The following is a 16587-nucleotide window of genomic DNA, read 5'->3' as shown; positions in this document are numbered from 1 at the left end:
CTCCTCTCTCCTGCGTGTGAGGGGAGCACCCTGTTGCAACAGATCAATAAAGATCAAGCTTACTAGCTGCTTTGCTTCTCAATATTCTCTGGTTGGCCTCTGTTATTTTCTCCTACCAATAGGGAACCTATGTAAGGACTCTATATGGGCTCTTGGATACCCCATTAGAGAAAAGGGCAATTTTTTGTTTACAGCAGGGGCGGGGAGTGTCAGTTTGGAGAATCAACGAAGGATGGAAGTTCTGTTTATTCAGGACATTTATCCCCCAGCTCCCAATTCCAGTGTTGCTTACAAGCATATTCAAAAGAACTATACAAACATACAGTGATACAACTTACCAAACAACAATAACAATGACAACCGCCCCAAAAGACCCACCATTAAAACACCATCATAAAAACTTAAAAAACCACCACCTTGCATATAAAGTTACGGAACAGAAAGCAGAAAGAAAAGATCGGAGGGAGAGAAGGAAGAGACAGCCCTGACCAGAGAAGAATGGCAAATCAAGTTGATGGACTAGGCCAAAATGGCAAAATTAACTGGGACGCTCAGGAATCAAAAAGACAATAAATTTAAAAAAGAATGAGAAATTCGTATAATGTATATGCAAAATCGTAAACTGGTCAAAACGTTAGCAGGATTCTGAATACACTTGTAATGTAACAGAACGTATAGATAACTTAGGAAGATGAAAAATTGGAGAAGTACTGATATGCAGCTGAAAATAGAATTAAAAGGACCCATCGGATGAGGAGAAGTCAGGAGATTCACAGCAATCTCGATATTTGGATTTTGTACTGTTTTATGTTGTGTGTTTATATCTTTGAAAATCAATAAAAAAGATTATTAAAAAAAAGATCAGGGGGAGAGAGAGAGGAATGTTCGGATTCGCTAATTATTATTCACATACCAAAGGGGAAATAAGGCAAAAACGAGTTAGTATTTAGTAATTCAATAATGAGCTACAAGTTCTCTTGGTTGAGGAATGTCATGGGCTGGTTGGACGCAGAGGAATGGGGAGAGGAACCAGAAGAGGTAACAGGGCTTAGTGAGCGGGGAGAATCTGTGGCAGAGAGAAGCCCAGAATCAGAGGCAGAAGCGGAGGCTGGAGAAGAGGGAGAGATGAGTGTGGCTAGTGAGGAAGCCAGGGAGTCTCTCCCTCCTGCTGCGACAGGCTCCCCTGACTCCCAGAACCAGAAGAGGTATGAAACGGGAGGAGCAAAGGCAGGCTGCTTGCTGGCGCAGTCTCCGATTGCTTGGAAGAAACCTTCAGTCCTTGCAACGGCCTCCTTGGGTCAAGATCTACCAGGAAGAGCAGCTGTGGCTCACTAGTCCTGGACTGTTTTGTTTCTGTTTAACTTCACTGAAACCTAGTGAGCTATTGATGACCCGGTCCCAACACCCGCCGTGACAGGAATCGACTTGTATGTTTCATGCTTGTGCCCAAAGTGTCATGACATTTGTGGGCACGGAGGCAATACTCTGTTTCCTAGGCTGTTCGGCCTTTCAAAAGGTCAACGGCCACACTTTGAACTGAGCCTGGAATGCCTCTGAATGCCAGTTGCTACAGGCCATAGGAGGGGAGAGTGCTCTTGTGTTCGAATCCTGCTTAATGGTTTCTCCAAGGCATCTAGTTGGCGACCATGAGAATGGGAAGCTAGATTAGAGGGGCCATTAGCTTGATCCAGTAATCTCTTCTTACATTCCTAACTCCCACCAATAATATCCCCCATATTGTCAGTTCATTCACCCCATCAGCTGTTTGGAAACTGAGCCAAGGGCCCTATTAGACCTGAAGGTCATTCTACCCTCTTGACTTTCTAAGGTGGATTCTCTGATGTGCAGTGAGGCTCGTCTTCCAAGGAAAGCTTTTTCCACACTCTGTGCATTTGTGCGCTTTCTACATTGTGTTGATTCATCAATGAGGAGCAGTGCACTTCCTGTAATTATTTGTACTTTCCCCAAACAGCCGGCATTTATGTGGCTTTCCCCCTTGTGCGACTCATCTGACGTACGGCAAGGGTTTTCTTCTGTGCAAAGCTCTCCCCTCTGGGCGTGGAGGTTTCGTTTTATTTAAAAGAATTTGTACACCACTTGTTCTTCCTTTGTGTGACTTACTTGATGGTCAGTTAGGCTGGCCTTCTTACAGAAGCTCCTCCCGCACTCAAAGCATTGGTACGGCTTCACCCCGGCATGGATTCTCTCGTGTCTCCTAAGGTTCGCCAGCATGCTGAAGCTTTTTCCGCACGCCGGGCATTTGTAGGGCTTCTCTCCCGTGTGAGATCTCTGGTGGGATCGAAGCGTCGCCTTGACGCTGAAGCTTTTCCCGCACTCCAAGCAAGTGTACGGTTTTACCCCCGTGTGAGATCTCAGGTGTGTGGAGAGGTGCGTCGTCTGCGTGAAGCTCTTCCCGCACTCGGGGCACGTGTACGGCTTTTCCCCTGTGTGGGATCTTCGATGGGCCGTGAAGTGCCCCTTCTGCGCGAAGCTTTTCCCGCACTCCAAGCATTGGAAGGGCTTCTCCCCCGTGTGAGATCTCTGGTGTGTAATGAAGTGCCCCTTCTGCGTGAAGCCCTTTCCGCACTCCAAGCAGTTGTACAGCTTTTCCCCCGTGTGATTTCTCTGATGGATAGTGAGGCTCCTCTTGCGCGTGAAGCTTTTCCCGCACTCCAGGCAGGTGTACGGTTTCTTCCCCGCGTGATTTCCTTGGTGGTGGTCGGTTAAAGTCCTCTTCCCGCTGGAGATTTTCGGGCACTTAGGCTGAGAGGCCACAACCTCAGAATCCTCAGGCATGGATTCTTTGCGGTGCACGGTGATTTTGCCTGGATGAAGCAGGGCACGCTCCTTTTCGGTGAAATGTACAGGCACTTCCTCAAAAGAAACCTGGAAGGAAGAAAGGGAGAGAGAGAGAGAGAGAGAGAGAGAGAGAGAGAGAGAGAGAATGCAACAGTTCTTATTCTCTTAACAGTTAATGCTGTTGGGCTATTTCCGTTCCACCTTAAAAGGGAGCAGGCTTTGTGAGTCACAGAGTCTGCGCATGTCCTGTTCACAGGATGTTTATGTTTGCTATTGCTTTCGATTTCTCACTCTGTCGGAGACACTGACGCAGAACAGTCATGTCTTTCTTTGTTCTGATCAACGCTGAATAAAGTCTGTAAATAATGCTCTCCTGGGTGCGGCTTTTTGCTGTGCATTATCTGCTGATAAGAGTGTGCATGAGCCCTGGAATGTGGCAAGGTATTTCCAGGAAACTCGTGTCGCTAAAAGCTCATACTGCGTGACTACGGGAGATCGATGGATCGTCCGGCAGCCGGCTTGGGGGCCATGATGGACTTTAACTCCCTGGCAGTATCCCAACAAATGCAACAGCAACTCTCTAGACCTGTGGTTCCCAATGTGGGGCACACCTCCCACGGGGGGGGGGGCGATTTGATTTTTAAGGGGGGCAATTTGAGAATGAGTTATTAACAGTTAATGGGCTTTTAGCCTTCCTCCACATGAAGAGGAGTGGTACCTCGGGTTACAGACGCTTCAGGTTACAGACTCCGCTAACCCAGAAATAGTACCTCGGGTTAAGAATTTTGCTTCAGGATGAGAACAGAAATCACACGGCGGCAGCAGGAGGCCCCATTAGCCAAAGTGGTGCTTCAGGTTAAGAACAGTTTCAGGTTAAGAATGGACCTCCAGAACGAATTAAGTTCTTAACCTGAGGTACCACTGTAATAAGAATTATATGGCACAGGGAGGGCGGATCAGGATTTTAAGGATGCTTAGGTGGGGCATGGTCAAAAAAAAAGGTTGGGAACCACTGCTCTAGACAATGGTTAGCCTGTATCGAATCATAGCTTTCTTTCTAAAGTATGGTTAGCATGAACCAGGCTTTGGTGCGAGGTTTTTCCAGTTTCTTTTTTCAAATGATTTGTAATAACTTTTATTTTATTAACAACAACAACAAAAGGGCAAATGTTAGAACAGGGGGGAAATAATCAAAAGTTTTAAACGATGCGGTGTCGCAGCCTGGAAGAACAAAAGTACAAAGATACAAGGCAGCTCTAAATAGATAAGAAAGTTTTCTCTTGCGAACCGCCCAGAGAACTTCAGATGCAGGGCTGTATATAAATTTAATAAATAAAACAATAAGCAAAGCATTAACTCTTTGTATGTGTCCCTTGACAGTTCTCCCACTGCTAAGCGTGGTCCAACAGCTGATTCCTCCAGGGGAATAATGGGGGAATTGGGCCTTTAGGGAGTGGCCTTGCAGTGGGCAACTCTGACTGATGGAAAGGGAAAGAGATTCTTTCAGGAAGAGGGAGATGGGCAGCAGGCAGAGGAAGTCAGAGAATCCCAGGGCTGTCACTCCAGAGATCCCGCCTCTTACCTGATCCGGTTGCCCAGAAACCACTTCCATTGGACCGGAAGGGAGAGATGAGGTAGAACATATAACTGGCATACTTGGCACATCTCCTATGTGGGGTACAAAGATATAAGGATGATCAAGAAATTACTAACAAATAGCTGTTGGAAATGTAAAGAAAAAGAAGGCAACTTTTATCATATGTGGTAGTCTTGTAAGGTACTAAAAACATTCTGGGAAATGATATATAATGAGATAAAACAAATGTTCAAATTAATTTTTTTTTAAAACCCAGAAGTTTTTTTTAATTAGGAATTATAGGTGCTGATATTCCAAGGGAGCAGAAAAGACTTTTTTATGTATGCAACGACAGCCGCACGGATGCTATTAGCCCAGAGATGGAAATGATAAAGTCCCTACCAGAGAAGAATGGCACATTAAACTGTTGGACTGGGCTGAAATGGCAAAACTGACTGGAAAGCTCAGAAACCAAGAAGACCAAAACTTTAAAAAAGAATTGGGAACATTGATTAAGTTACAGTGGTGCCTCGCAAGACAAAATTAATTCGTTCCGCAAGTTTTTTCTTCTTGCGAGTTTTTCGTCTTGCGAAGCACGGTTTCCCATAGGAATGCATAGAAAATCAATCAATGCGTTCCTATGGAGACCGTCTTCCCCTCTGTCCCCTCTTTTGAAGCAAGGGGCGGAGGGGAGAAGATCGCTTCTCCCTGTTGCCGCCCCTTGGTTCAAAAGGGGTCCAGGGACAGAGGGGAAGGCGTGTGCGCGCCTTCCCCTCTGTCCCCGGAGATTGTGGGGCTGGCAACGGGGAGAAGCGATCTTCTCCCCACCGCCCCTTGCTTCAAAAGAGGTCCGGGGTGCGGGGGCAAGCTTCATTTTGCGAAGCAAGCCCATAGGGAAATTCATCTTGCGAAGCAACTCGAAAACGAAAAAACCTTCCGTCTTGCGAGTTTTTCGTCTCGCGAGGCGTTCGTCTTGCGGGGCACCACTGTATCTTGGAGACCACTGTAAGCAGATGAAAACATTAGCAGGATTGTAATAACACCTGTAGTGTAGCAAGTACTAGGGAGACAATGGAATTATATAAAATATAGATTATTGGTAAAGATGCAGTAGAAAAGGATCAATGAAGGGGAGTTGGAAAGTCTGGAGATTTGGAGGAACCTGTAAATGTGGATATGTATGGTTGTATTGTTATTATTTTCTTAACTTGTAAAATCAAATAAAAACTATTTTAAAAACAACAACAACAACAAATTACTAACATGTGTCTAGTGAAATGTGTTGGTCTTGCCTGGCCCAAAATCCTGTTCTCAAGGTGGCTAACCGGATACCTACAGGAAGCGCCCCCGCAAGCAGAAACGAAGCACAACAGCATCCTCTCCGCTTGCGATCCCCAACAATTGTTATTCAGTGGAATGTACTGCCTCAGATTGTGGAGCGAGAGCATGGAGCCGTTGTGGCGAGAGGGAGACCAAGCTGATATTTTATCCTGTTAGCCCTTACTCCGCAAAGTGGCGTCTTCGTCCTCCTCCTGCTTAATCAGCTTGGACAGAAGCCTCTGCCGAGAGTCCACTGGGGCCGCATTCTGTACCTCGGAGAAGTCAGTGGCTTCTTCTGCAAACAGGCCCTGAAATACAAAGACCGGGTAGGGTCTTATAACAACCAATATAAAAACAAATTGGTTGAAATACAACTTAAAAAACAAGATTAAAATACAACTTTAAAACATTAACATGCAGCCTCATTTCAATGGAAACTCAAATCAAAAACGTTTTTTGGGGATGAAAACGTCAAGTCTTCACCAAGGCCAACTATCCAGACTGGTCCCCCATGGCCAGAAAAAAGTCCACAAATAGGAGTTCCATCATAGGAGGAGAAAGGAAAAAAGAAAGAGGGGAAGGGAATCAAATTGATTTCAAGCCAAAGGCCAGGCAGCCCTGCGGAAAGAAATCAGATCCCACAGGGCCCTGGTCTCATGAGGCAGAGCGTTCCACCAGGCCGGAGCCCATGTTGAAAAGGCCCTGGCTCTGGTTGCGGCTAATCTGACTTCCTTAGGGCCCGGGACCTCTAGGGTGTTGCTATTTATGGACCTTAAGGTCCTCCGTGGGGCATACCGGGAGCAATGAAACACCGTGACGGAAGCCAGAGCGCAGAGAAACACCGCTAACCTTCTTGATGCAGTGGCTCCTATTTATCTACTTGTACTGGCATGCTTTCGAACTGCTAGGTTGGAAGGAGCTGGGGACAGAGTAACGGGAGCTCACCCCGTCGGCGGAACTGAACTGCCGTGCTTCCGATCGGCAAGCCCAAGAGGCTCAGTGGTTTATTTATTTATTTATTTTTATGGTGACAGTCTGGGTGGTTTCTTTTTTATATATATAAATATTTATTGAAATTTTCATATTATTACAAAATGAAAAAGAAAAAGAAAAAATACAAAAATAAAAAACAGTTAAAAACAATTCCAACTTTTTGTCACTTGTCTTTCATTAACTTATTTCCCGGACCTCCTCATACCTCCCTTTTTTGTATTCCAATTCAAATTTATTTCGTTCAGCAATTTCTTTCCCTCCTTCTTACACCCTAGTCATTAATCTGAATGTATATTTCTGATAACCTTAAATTTTAATCTATTTAGAAAAATCCATTTTTCCCCCCATACTCTTTTAACCTTTACAGCTAGAAACCACAACCTCAATCCAACATCATTCTAACATTCATTAATTTTACAATATTTCTGTAGATAGTCCTTAAATTTCTTCCAATCTTCTTTCACCGTCTCTTCCCCCTGGTCTCGAATTCTGCCAGTCATTTCTGCCAGTTCCATATAGTCAATCACTTTCATCTGCCATTCTTCCAAGGTGGGCAGTTCTTGTGTTTTCCAATACTTTGCGATAAGTATTCTTGCTGCTGTTGTAGCATACATAAAAAAGTTCTATCCTTCTTTTGCACCAATTGGCCAACGATGCCCAAGAGAAAGGCCTCTGGTTTCTTCAGGAATCTAAATACCTTTTTAAGTTCATTATATATCATTTCCCAGAAAGCCTTAATCTTTGGGCACGTCAACCATTGGTGAAAGAATGTACCTTCAACTTCTTTACACTTCCAACATTTATTATCGGGCAAATGATAAATTTTTACAAGCTTGACTGGGGTCATGTACCACCTATATATCATTTTCATAATATTCTCTCTTAAGGCATTACATGCCGTAAATTTTATACCTGTGGTCCATAACTGTTCCCAGTCAGCAAACATGATATTATGTCCAACATCCTGTGCCCATTTAATCATAACAGATTTCACCGTTTCATCCTGAGTATTCCATTTCAACAGCAGATTATACATTCTTGACAGATTCTTGGTTTTAGGTTCTAATAACTCTGTTTCTAATTTTGACTTTTCCACCTGGAAGCCAATTTTCTTGTCCAAATTATATGTCTCCATTATCTGATAATAATGGAGCCAATCTCTCACCTTGTTTTTTAATTTTTCAAAACTTTGCAATTTCAGTTTATCTCCTTCTTGTTCCAAAATTTCAGAATATGTCGGCCATTTAGTCTCCATATTGAGCTTTTTCAAGGCTTTTGCTTCCATTGGTGACAGCCACCTTGGTGTTTTATTTTCCAATAGGTCCTTATATCTTGCCCAAACATTAAACAATGCCTTCCTAATGATATGACCTTTAAATGCCTTATGGGCTTTAACCTTATCATACCATAGATATGCATGGTATGGTAATATATCATATCTGAGGCTCAGTGGTTTAGACCACTTACCTTTGACTGGACTTAACTGTCCAGGGGTCCTTTACCTTTTACCTTTTTACAAGGTGACCACACCATACTCATGGTCTCTCACACAAAAACCTCTCACGATTCACATATTCATCCTTCCCCCCCCCCGCCCGAAATCCATCTCTTCTGCTCTCTTCTCTCTTTCTGTTTTTCTCTCGGTCTCTGTCTCTCTCTCTCTCTCACACACACACACACAAACGTGTCCATTAAAATTTTTCTGGGGCAGATTTTCCCCAGTGTGGGGCAGTCAAAGGAAAACGCCGTTACGGCTGAAGCGGGCTAATTTCTCACCCAAAAAATGGAAGAATTGTGTTTATGTTTTTGCCTCAGTTTCTTAAAACGCTAGGAATTTACTTTAAGAAAAATGACACCTGGGAATCTGGAGATTATGGTTTATCCCAGAGGAACAAGGGCTGCAGAATTGGACCAAGGCCGGGTTCCAGATTCCAAGGCTGGTGGTCTGGAGCCGGTCAAACCTGAATTGGGACCCCATGGGTATGAACACCTCACCTGCTGCCGTTCCTGCTTCACATCCTCTTGGTGGCTGAGGAGGAAACCTTCAGCCAAGGCCACCGCCTGGGAACTGGTCTCCGCTCTGCATCTCCTCACCCAGTTCTCCATCTCCGGGGGGAGGACAGCCAGGAACTGCTCCAGGACCACCAAGTCCAGCATCTGAGCCTTGGTGTGTCTCTCTGGCTTAAGCCACTCGCGGCAAAGATGGTGGAGTTGGATGCAGGCTTCCCGGGGTCCCTCAGCCTCCTGGTAGCAGAACCCCCTGAAGTGCTGGCATGGCACATCTGAGCAGAGGGTCTCCTCCTTGATTATGACCTTCCGCACCTTTCCGTCCCAGAAGTCCCCGCTGCGCCCACATCCGACGGTGTCGGTGCTCCTTCCTGCTTCAGGGCCCGTTGCTCCCTGCTCCCGCAACTTCGGCTCCTGCTCCAACATGGCTGAAGGTCGCTTCTGCTATAGTCAGTCTCACAGCAAAGATTGGCCACGCATGTGGTGGTGGTGGGGAGGAAGCCAAGCCCTGCAAAGTGAAAGAGATGGTCTGTGAGGGGAAAACTCTTGCTATATTATATACAAAGCTACAGCTCCCAGAGGGGCTTAAAATTCATAGGTGTAGGGCTGGAAGGGACCCTGAGGGTCATCTAGCCCAACCCCCTGCAAATGCAGGAATCAACCCCCTTCCCAGTGAATTCTGGGAATTGCAGCTCTGTGAGGAAATAGGGGATCTCCCAAGAGCTCCCAGAGCCCTTAACAGACGTCAGCTCCCAGAATCCTCTGGGGGAAGCTGTGGCCGTTTAAAATGGTATCAAATGGGGACGCAACTAGAATTATCTGCCTGTAATTGGTTGTGGATCCACTTACTGTCTGGCAGCCCTGCTTTCTGTCTTACCAGTCTTCAACAAATATTATTGGAAATATGATTTCCCTCAGCCCCTCCTCACAGGCACTCCCCTGCCTTTTCTTCCCCACATCCCTGGCCCTGCTCTTAGCCAAGGGTGCCTTCGCTCCCCTTGTGGGAATGTCTTCCTACCCCCACCTCAGTGCTAGAAACCCCCTGGACACTTTTCGGCCACGTGGAGATCTCTGGATGCCATGGTTGGCAACTGACATCTCCATCTGGCTGGCCACACCATCTTTCTTATGCAGGTCAGCAGGAGATCTCATTTACTGCATTTATATTCCGACTTTTTCTCCAAGGGGCATATGGTTTGCCCCTCTCCTCAGTTAATCCCTGCAATGACCCTGTGAGGCTGCCAAAGGTCACCCAGTGATGGAGTGGGGGGGGGGGGTTGAACCCTTATCCTGGTCTGACACGCTAACCCAGAGCATTCCAAACTTTTCATGTCAGACACACACTTTTTAAGACATGTATCATTTCGCGACATGTTGCTTCAGTTTTACTAGCAAACCAGAGGTTAAATGAAACCCTTTCCAGCCCCAGGAGGAACGTGAGAAGCGTTCGCAAGACACATCTACCTACTGCAGCCGAGTGACACAATTTAGAAAGCTCTGCTCTCACCACTACACCGCACTGCCTTCCTACAGTACTTCTGCTATGGGGCAGCTGGATAAATCAAGCGGGGAACTAAATATGGGGAGAACGCATTTCCTTCCCCCCAACTCTGCAATTCTATGATTCTATGCCAATCCCCGCCCCCCGCCTGAAACCCTGGAGAGCTGCTGCCAGCCAGTGTCGACAATATTAGGTGGCCCCATTGGTCTGTCTCAGTGCAAGGCAGCTTTTAAGCCCTTTCTCCCCAAGTCAACCTTCTGAGGGGTCTTCCGACCCGCCCCCTCCCCACTTTCTAGCCTCCACTGCGCCTCTGCATGGGGAAAAATGGGGAGGGGGCTCACCAGACCCCCTCCTGAAGCTGGAAACACCAAGGGGAACTCTTTCCACTGCGCTGGGAAAACTTTATCCCGGCTCGAAGCAATGAGCAGCAGCAAACAGCTCCTTTGCATCTTCCCTGCGCACCAGTCTCCAAGGAGCGAGCGGCCAGGCTGGAGGGGGCGGGGCCTCCGCTCTCGGAGGACCAAGAGCCTCCTCCCGCCTACTTCCTTCCTCTCTAGGATGCTGCCTACAAGCATCGGTGCATTTAACCCTTTGTAGCCACGAAATTAAAAGACGCCTGCTTCTTGGGAGAAAAGCAATGACAAACCTAGACAGCATCTTAAAAAGCCAGAGACATCACCTTGCCAACAAAGGTCCGTATAGTTAAAGCTATGGTTTTCCCAGTAGTGATGTATGGAAGTGAGAGCTGGACCATAAAGAAGGCTGATCGCCGAAGAATGGATGCTTTTGAATTCTGGTGCTGGAGGAGACTCTTGAGAGTCCCATGGACTGCAAGAAGATCAAACCTCTCCATTCTGAAGGAAATCAGCCCTGAGTGCTCACTGGAAGGACAGATCCTGAAGCTGAGGCTCCAAGACTTTGGCCCCCTCATGAGAAGAGAAGACTCCCTGGAAAAGACCCTGATGTTGGGAAAGATGGAGGGCACAAGGAGAAGGGGAGGACAGAGGACGAGATGGTTGGACAGTGTTCTCGAAGATACCAGCATGAGTTTGACCAAACTGCGGGAGGCAGTGGAAGACAGACACACACACACACACACACACACACACACACAGTATAATACTACCCTCGCAGTAGATTAGCTACCCCTCCCAATTTGGTGTCATCTGCAAATTTGATGAGCACCCCCTCAATTCCCTTATCCAAGTCGTTTATAAATACATTCCAAAAGACCTGAAGGGCCACAGCAGCCCTATCTCTGGGGCAGTTTAAAAGAGAGAGAGAGAGAGAGAGAGAGAGAAAAGAAAAAGGGTCTCTGCCCTAAAACATTTACAATCAAGAATGCTGACACTGGGGCTCACAGAAAGAACTAGCTCAGTTTCAGCAAGTTTATTTTTTGTTTCATAAAATTTATATACCGCTTGACTGTAAAAGAGTGAAAGAATTTCAGATGGAAATTCCCAGGTGTCAAAAAAGGTTATTTATGTATGCTACTACTACGGCCCGTGTTTCATTAGCCGAAAAATGGAAAATGAGCGAGGTTCCAATCAAAGAAGAGTGACAACTTAAGCTGAAAGAATACGTGCAGCTTTCAGACTTAGCATCTAGAATAAGAGAACAAGAAGAACATATGTTTAGAGAAGATTGTAAAATGTTTATTGAATGTATGGGGGGCGGGGAATTGTGTACACTTGAAAATGTTGGCAGCATTAAGATAAATTCAATAGTGTAAGTTTTGATGGATGCAATAATGGAATACTGAATGGTTTAGTTTTTGTAAAATATGCAGGGATTTATGATAGGCAAAATGAACCATAGAAAGAGAGGAAGGGAAGTCATGGATATTTTAAGGCTGTTTAAATGAGTATTTTAAATTGTAAAACAGAAAATTAAAAAAAAAATGGGGAGAGAGAGAAAAGAATGAAGCTATAACATTACAGTCGTACCTCGGATCCTGAACGCCTTGTGAGACGAATGTTTTGGCTGCAAACCTGGAAGTTACTGTTCCGGTTTGTGAACGTTCTTTGGAACCTGAACGTCTGACAGGGCTTCCACAGCTTCCGATTGGCTGCAGGAGCTTCCTGCAGCCAATCGGACACTGCGCCTTGGCTCCCGAACGTTTTGGAAGTTGAACGGACTTCCAGAACAGATTCCATTTGACTTCCGAGGTACGATTGTATTGAGAAAAGCGGTTAAAAAAAAAACCCCTTTGAAACAAATGTTAAAATAATTAAAATTAGTGATAAACTAAAAAAAGTTGAAAACACACACTTCAGCATTCTAGATAGCTGGACTAAGATTCAGTACGTCCACAGTCAGTCACTCGGAAACAGAGCCAAGGATTATTGGGGGGGGGGGCTTAAATTCATTCTACGCTCCTGGCCTTCGAATGTTTCCACACTGCAGCTGTTTGTCAACTCTAATAAAATCTTCAGGGGGCCCAGGTAAGCTACGCACCACATAATCGATCACAAGACAGTGCACACACACATTTGAGTGGCAATGCCCATCAACTTGGGGGGGGCAGCCCCCTCAAATATTTCATGGGGGGGCAAAGGGGCCTCAGCTCCTAGGTCCTAAGGAAGCCAGATTATCCTCCACCAGGGCCAGGGCCTTCTCAGTGATGGCTCCGACCTGGTGGAATGCTCTGTCCCTTGAGACCAGGGCCCTGCGGGATTTAACTTCCTTCCGCGGGGCCTGTAAGACATAGCTATTCCACCTGGCTTTCAATTTGAATTTAGCCTGATCTTTTATTCCCCTTCCTTCCCTCCCTCTCCCCTTTTTATGAAGATCACCTGCTCTGGGATCCCACAGCTAATTCTCCCCTGGTCTCTTCGCTGGTCCAAATAGGACTAATTTAGCCAGCTAGCCCTGGTGATCATCTAATGTTTATTGGATGGACTTCCCCCCTAAATTGATTTTTGAATTCTGAATTTATTGTTATTCACGTTTTATACTGTATTTTATGCTGTTTTTTTGTTGCATCAATTGTTTTAAATTTGTTGCTAGCTGCCCTGAGCCCGGTTTTCTGAAGCAGGAGGGGCAGGGTATAAATAAAAATTTAGGATTTATTATTAGTTGACTCCTAAGCCACCCTGTGCGGGTTCTCTGATGTGCAGTGAGGCTTGCCTTTCAATGACAACATTTTCCCCATAAGCTCCATGTGTTCCTGTTATTCTCCCGTATGACGTCGCTGGTGGTCGGTGAGGTTTTTCCTGTAATTGTAGCTTTTCTCACATTGCTGGCATTTGTATGGCTTTTCTGCCGCGTGACCCATTTGATGCACAGCGAGACTTTTCTTCTGCGTGAAGCTTTTCCCACACTCTGGGCACGGATACGGTTTCTGCCCCGTGTGACGTCCCTGGTGGTCAGCCAGACTCGCCCCGTCGCTGAAGCTCTTCCCGCACTCAAAACATTTGTACGGCTCCTCCCTGCAGTGCATCCTTTCGTGCCTTCGAAGGTTCGAGAGGACGCTGTAGCTTTTCCCGCACTCTGGGCACTTATAGGGCTTCTCTCCCGTGTGGGATCTCTGATGGGAACGGAGAGTTGCCTTCGCACTGAAGCTTTTCCCGCACTCCGGGCAGCTATATGGCTTTATCCCGGTGTGGGATCTCTGATGTGTGGTGAGGTGTGCTGTCTGCGTGAAGCTTTTCCCGCACTGCAGGCATTTGCAGGGCTTCTCCCCGGTGTGAGATCTCTGATGAGCAGTGAAGTGCCCCTTCTGCGTGAAGCTTTTCCCGCACTGCAGGCATTTATAGGGCTTCTCCCCCGTATGAAATCGCTGATGGATAGTGAGGCTTTTCTTCCACGTGAAGATTTTTCCACACTCCGGGCATGTGTAGGGTTTCCCTCCCGCGTGATTTCTCTGATGGACAGTGAAGCTCCTCTTCCAGTTAAATCTTTTCCCGCACTCCAAGCATGTACAGGGTTTCTCCCCTGTGTGGTTTCCTTGATGGTCTATTAAGGTTCTCTTGTCACAAAAGCTCTTCCCACACTCCAAGCATTTGTAGGGTTTCTCCCCTGTGTGCATTCGATGATGGGAAGTGAGGTTTCTTTGGTGGTTGAAGGTTTTTCCGCACTCCAGGCATTTATATGGTTTCTCCCCGGTGTGGGCTGTTAGATGAGAACAAGGTGTTATTTTACACGAAAGCTCTTTCCACACCCAAAGCATTTAGACAGTTTCCCCCACCACATCGGTTAATTTGACAGTACAGTGGTACCTCGGGTTACATACGCTTCAGGTTACAGACTCCGCTAACCCAGAAATAGTACCTCAGGTTAAGAACTTTGCTTCAGGATGAGAACAGAAATCATGCTCCGGCGGTGCAGCGGCAGCAGCAGGAGGCCCCATTAGCTAAAGTGGTGCTTCAGGTTAAGAACAGTTTCAGGTTAAGAACGGACCTCCGGAACGAATTAAGTGCTTAACCTGAGGTACCACTGTACAGTGGTGCCCCGCAAGACGAATGCCTCGCAAGACAAAAAACTCGCTAGACGAAAGGTTTTTCCATTCGCGATTTGCCTCGCAAGACGAATTTTCCGTATGGGCTTGCTTCGCAAGACGAAAACGTCTCGCGACTTTTTTTTCTTTGACTAAAAACAAAGACATGTTTTGTTTATAAAGTTAATTTATTTTCCCTTAAATTTTTTAACTGCTCTTTACAGTATGTGTGACTTTAAAGAGCAGTTAATAAACTGTTGTTGTACCAAATTTGGCTTTGTTTGGACTTTTTTTGACCATAGGAACGCATTAATTGATTTTCAATGCATTCCTATGGGATTTCGTGCTTCGCAAGACGAAAAATTCGCTAGACGACAAAAATTGCGGAACGAATTAATTTCGTCTTGCGGGGCACCACTGTATATTTTTTTCCAATACAGAGGGAAAGCTCTCAAAGATGGAAAGCTAATGGAAAGCTCTCAAAGAATCTTTGATTTCATTCTGTAACGCATTACTATACCCTCGGAAGAGCAGGAGACTCTTAATTTCAGAGTCATGGGTCCGAGCCCCACGTTGGGCAAAGGATTTCTGCATTACAAGGGGGTTGGACTAGATGACCCTCAGGGTCATTTCCCACTTTACAATTCTATGATCCTTACAGGGAATTTGGCATACTGACTTCCACAAAGGGAATTCCTGCCCATGATCAGATTGGTGGTGATGATGGTTGTTGTTGTTGTTGTTGTTGTTGTTGTTGTTATTATTATTATTATTATTATTATTATTATTATTATTATTATTATATTTTGACAAAATAATAATCATAAATGAATAAGAATAAAAATGTGCACCCCACCACTGAGACCATTCCATTTGTAACCATCCAACCTCCCAAAATTTCAACACCTCTTTGACCCTTTTCCATTTTAACAGTACAAATTCTACAAGCAGGCTCCATACCGCCTCAGAATCATTTCTCCTGCATATTCTCCATCTTACCTTAATGGCACATGTTAATTTATTGTTAATAGCTCTGTCCCACACCTCTTTATACCATTCTTCCATTTTGTATTCTGCTTGCCCCTTCCACTTCCTAGCTACAATAATTCGTGCAGCTGTCAATAAATTTGTGAGCGAGCCCTTCATGGCCTGCGAACCTTCCACCCCCTCGTAAATTGACAATAATGCCACCTCTGGACTTTGGGTCAGCTTTAACTCAGTGGTTTCTGTGGTCCCTTTATATACCCTTTGCACCAAAAATTGTACAAATTTACATCCCCACATGGTTTCAGGACTTTTTCTGTGGGGTTTCAGACATGTGGTTTATATATGCAGTTATGAACATTTATCTTTTATATACATATATAACCTATCCCTTCTTAAGGAAATCAGCCCTGAGTGCTCACTGGAAGGACAGATCCTGAAGCTGAGGCTCCAATACTTTGGCCACCCCATGAGAAGAGAAGACTCCCTGGAAAAGACCCTGATGTTGGGAAAGATGGAGGGCACAAGGAGAAGGGGACGACAGAGGACGAGATGGTTGGACAGTGTTCTTGAAGCTACCAGCATGAGTTTGACCAAACTGCGGGAGGCAGTGGAAGACAGGAGTGCCTGGCGTGCTCTGGTCCATGGGGTCATGAAGAGCCTGACACGACAACAAGGTGCTACTGGAAGGAATTTTTTGTTTGTTTGTTTCGACTACCGCAGACCAACACGACTACGTACCTGTGAATAGGGGTGAGAGGGAGAGAGAGATGCAGAAAGAGTTAAAGCAGAAAGAGGCTGCGATTCCTAGCAAGGACGCTGCAACACGGGATGCTTTTCAACGCAGCAGCCCCTCTCCCCCTCCCGCGCCCGGAAAAGTGGTGTGTATGTGTGTATGTGTACACACGCGTTGCGCGCCTGGTTTGGTGCACGGAGATTCTCGGGGAGGAAACGGGGCTGGGGGGGGGA

General features: G+C 45.9%; 1 protein-coding gene across 2 annotated transcripts; it reads right to left on the bottom strand.

Annotated features, from left to right (window-relative positions):
- Window positions 1–228: 228 nt before the first annotated feature.
- Window positions 229–16525, bottom strand: LOC310701613 (putative zinc finger protein 75C; the record flags this gene model as incomplete). Of its 2 annotated transcripts, XM_083492774.1 has the most annotated exons (5): window positions 229–2886; window positions 4382–4467; window positions 5880–6003; window positions 8684–9203; window positions 16360–16525. In XM_083492774.1, the coding sequence occupies 4 exons, from the start codon at window positions 9119–9121 to the stop codon at window positions 2077–2079; spliced, it is 1458 nt and encodes a 485-aa protein (XP_083348900.1). In that variant the 3' UTR covers window positions 229–2076. The 2 variants fall into 2 exon arrangements, with proteins under 2 accessions (XP_083348900.1, XP_083348901.1); XM_083492775.1 differs by lacking the exon at window positions 16360–16525 and having other exon boundaries at window positions 5880–5984; window positions 8677–9121.
- Window positions 16526–16587: the final 62 nt, after the last annotated feature.

This window comes from Podarcis liolepis, assembly GCF_965112155.1.
Source record: "Podarcis liolepis genome assembly, chromosome: 2".
NCBI classification, from domain to species: Eukaryota; Metazoa; Chordata; class Lepidosauria; order Squamata; family Lacertidae; genus Podarcis; species Podarcis liolepis.
The sequence above is the reverse complement of the archived record's forward strand: the minus strand, read 5'-3'. Positions and strand labels throughout refer to the sequence as shown.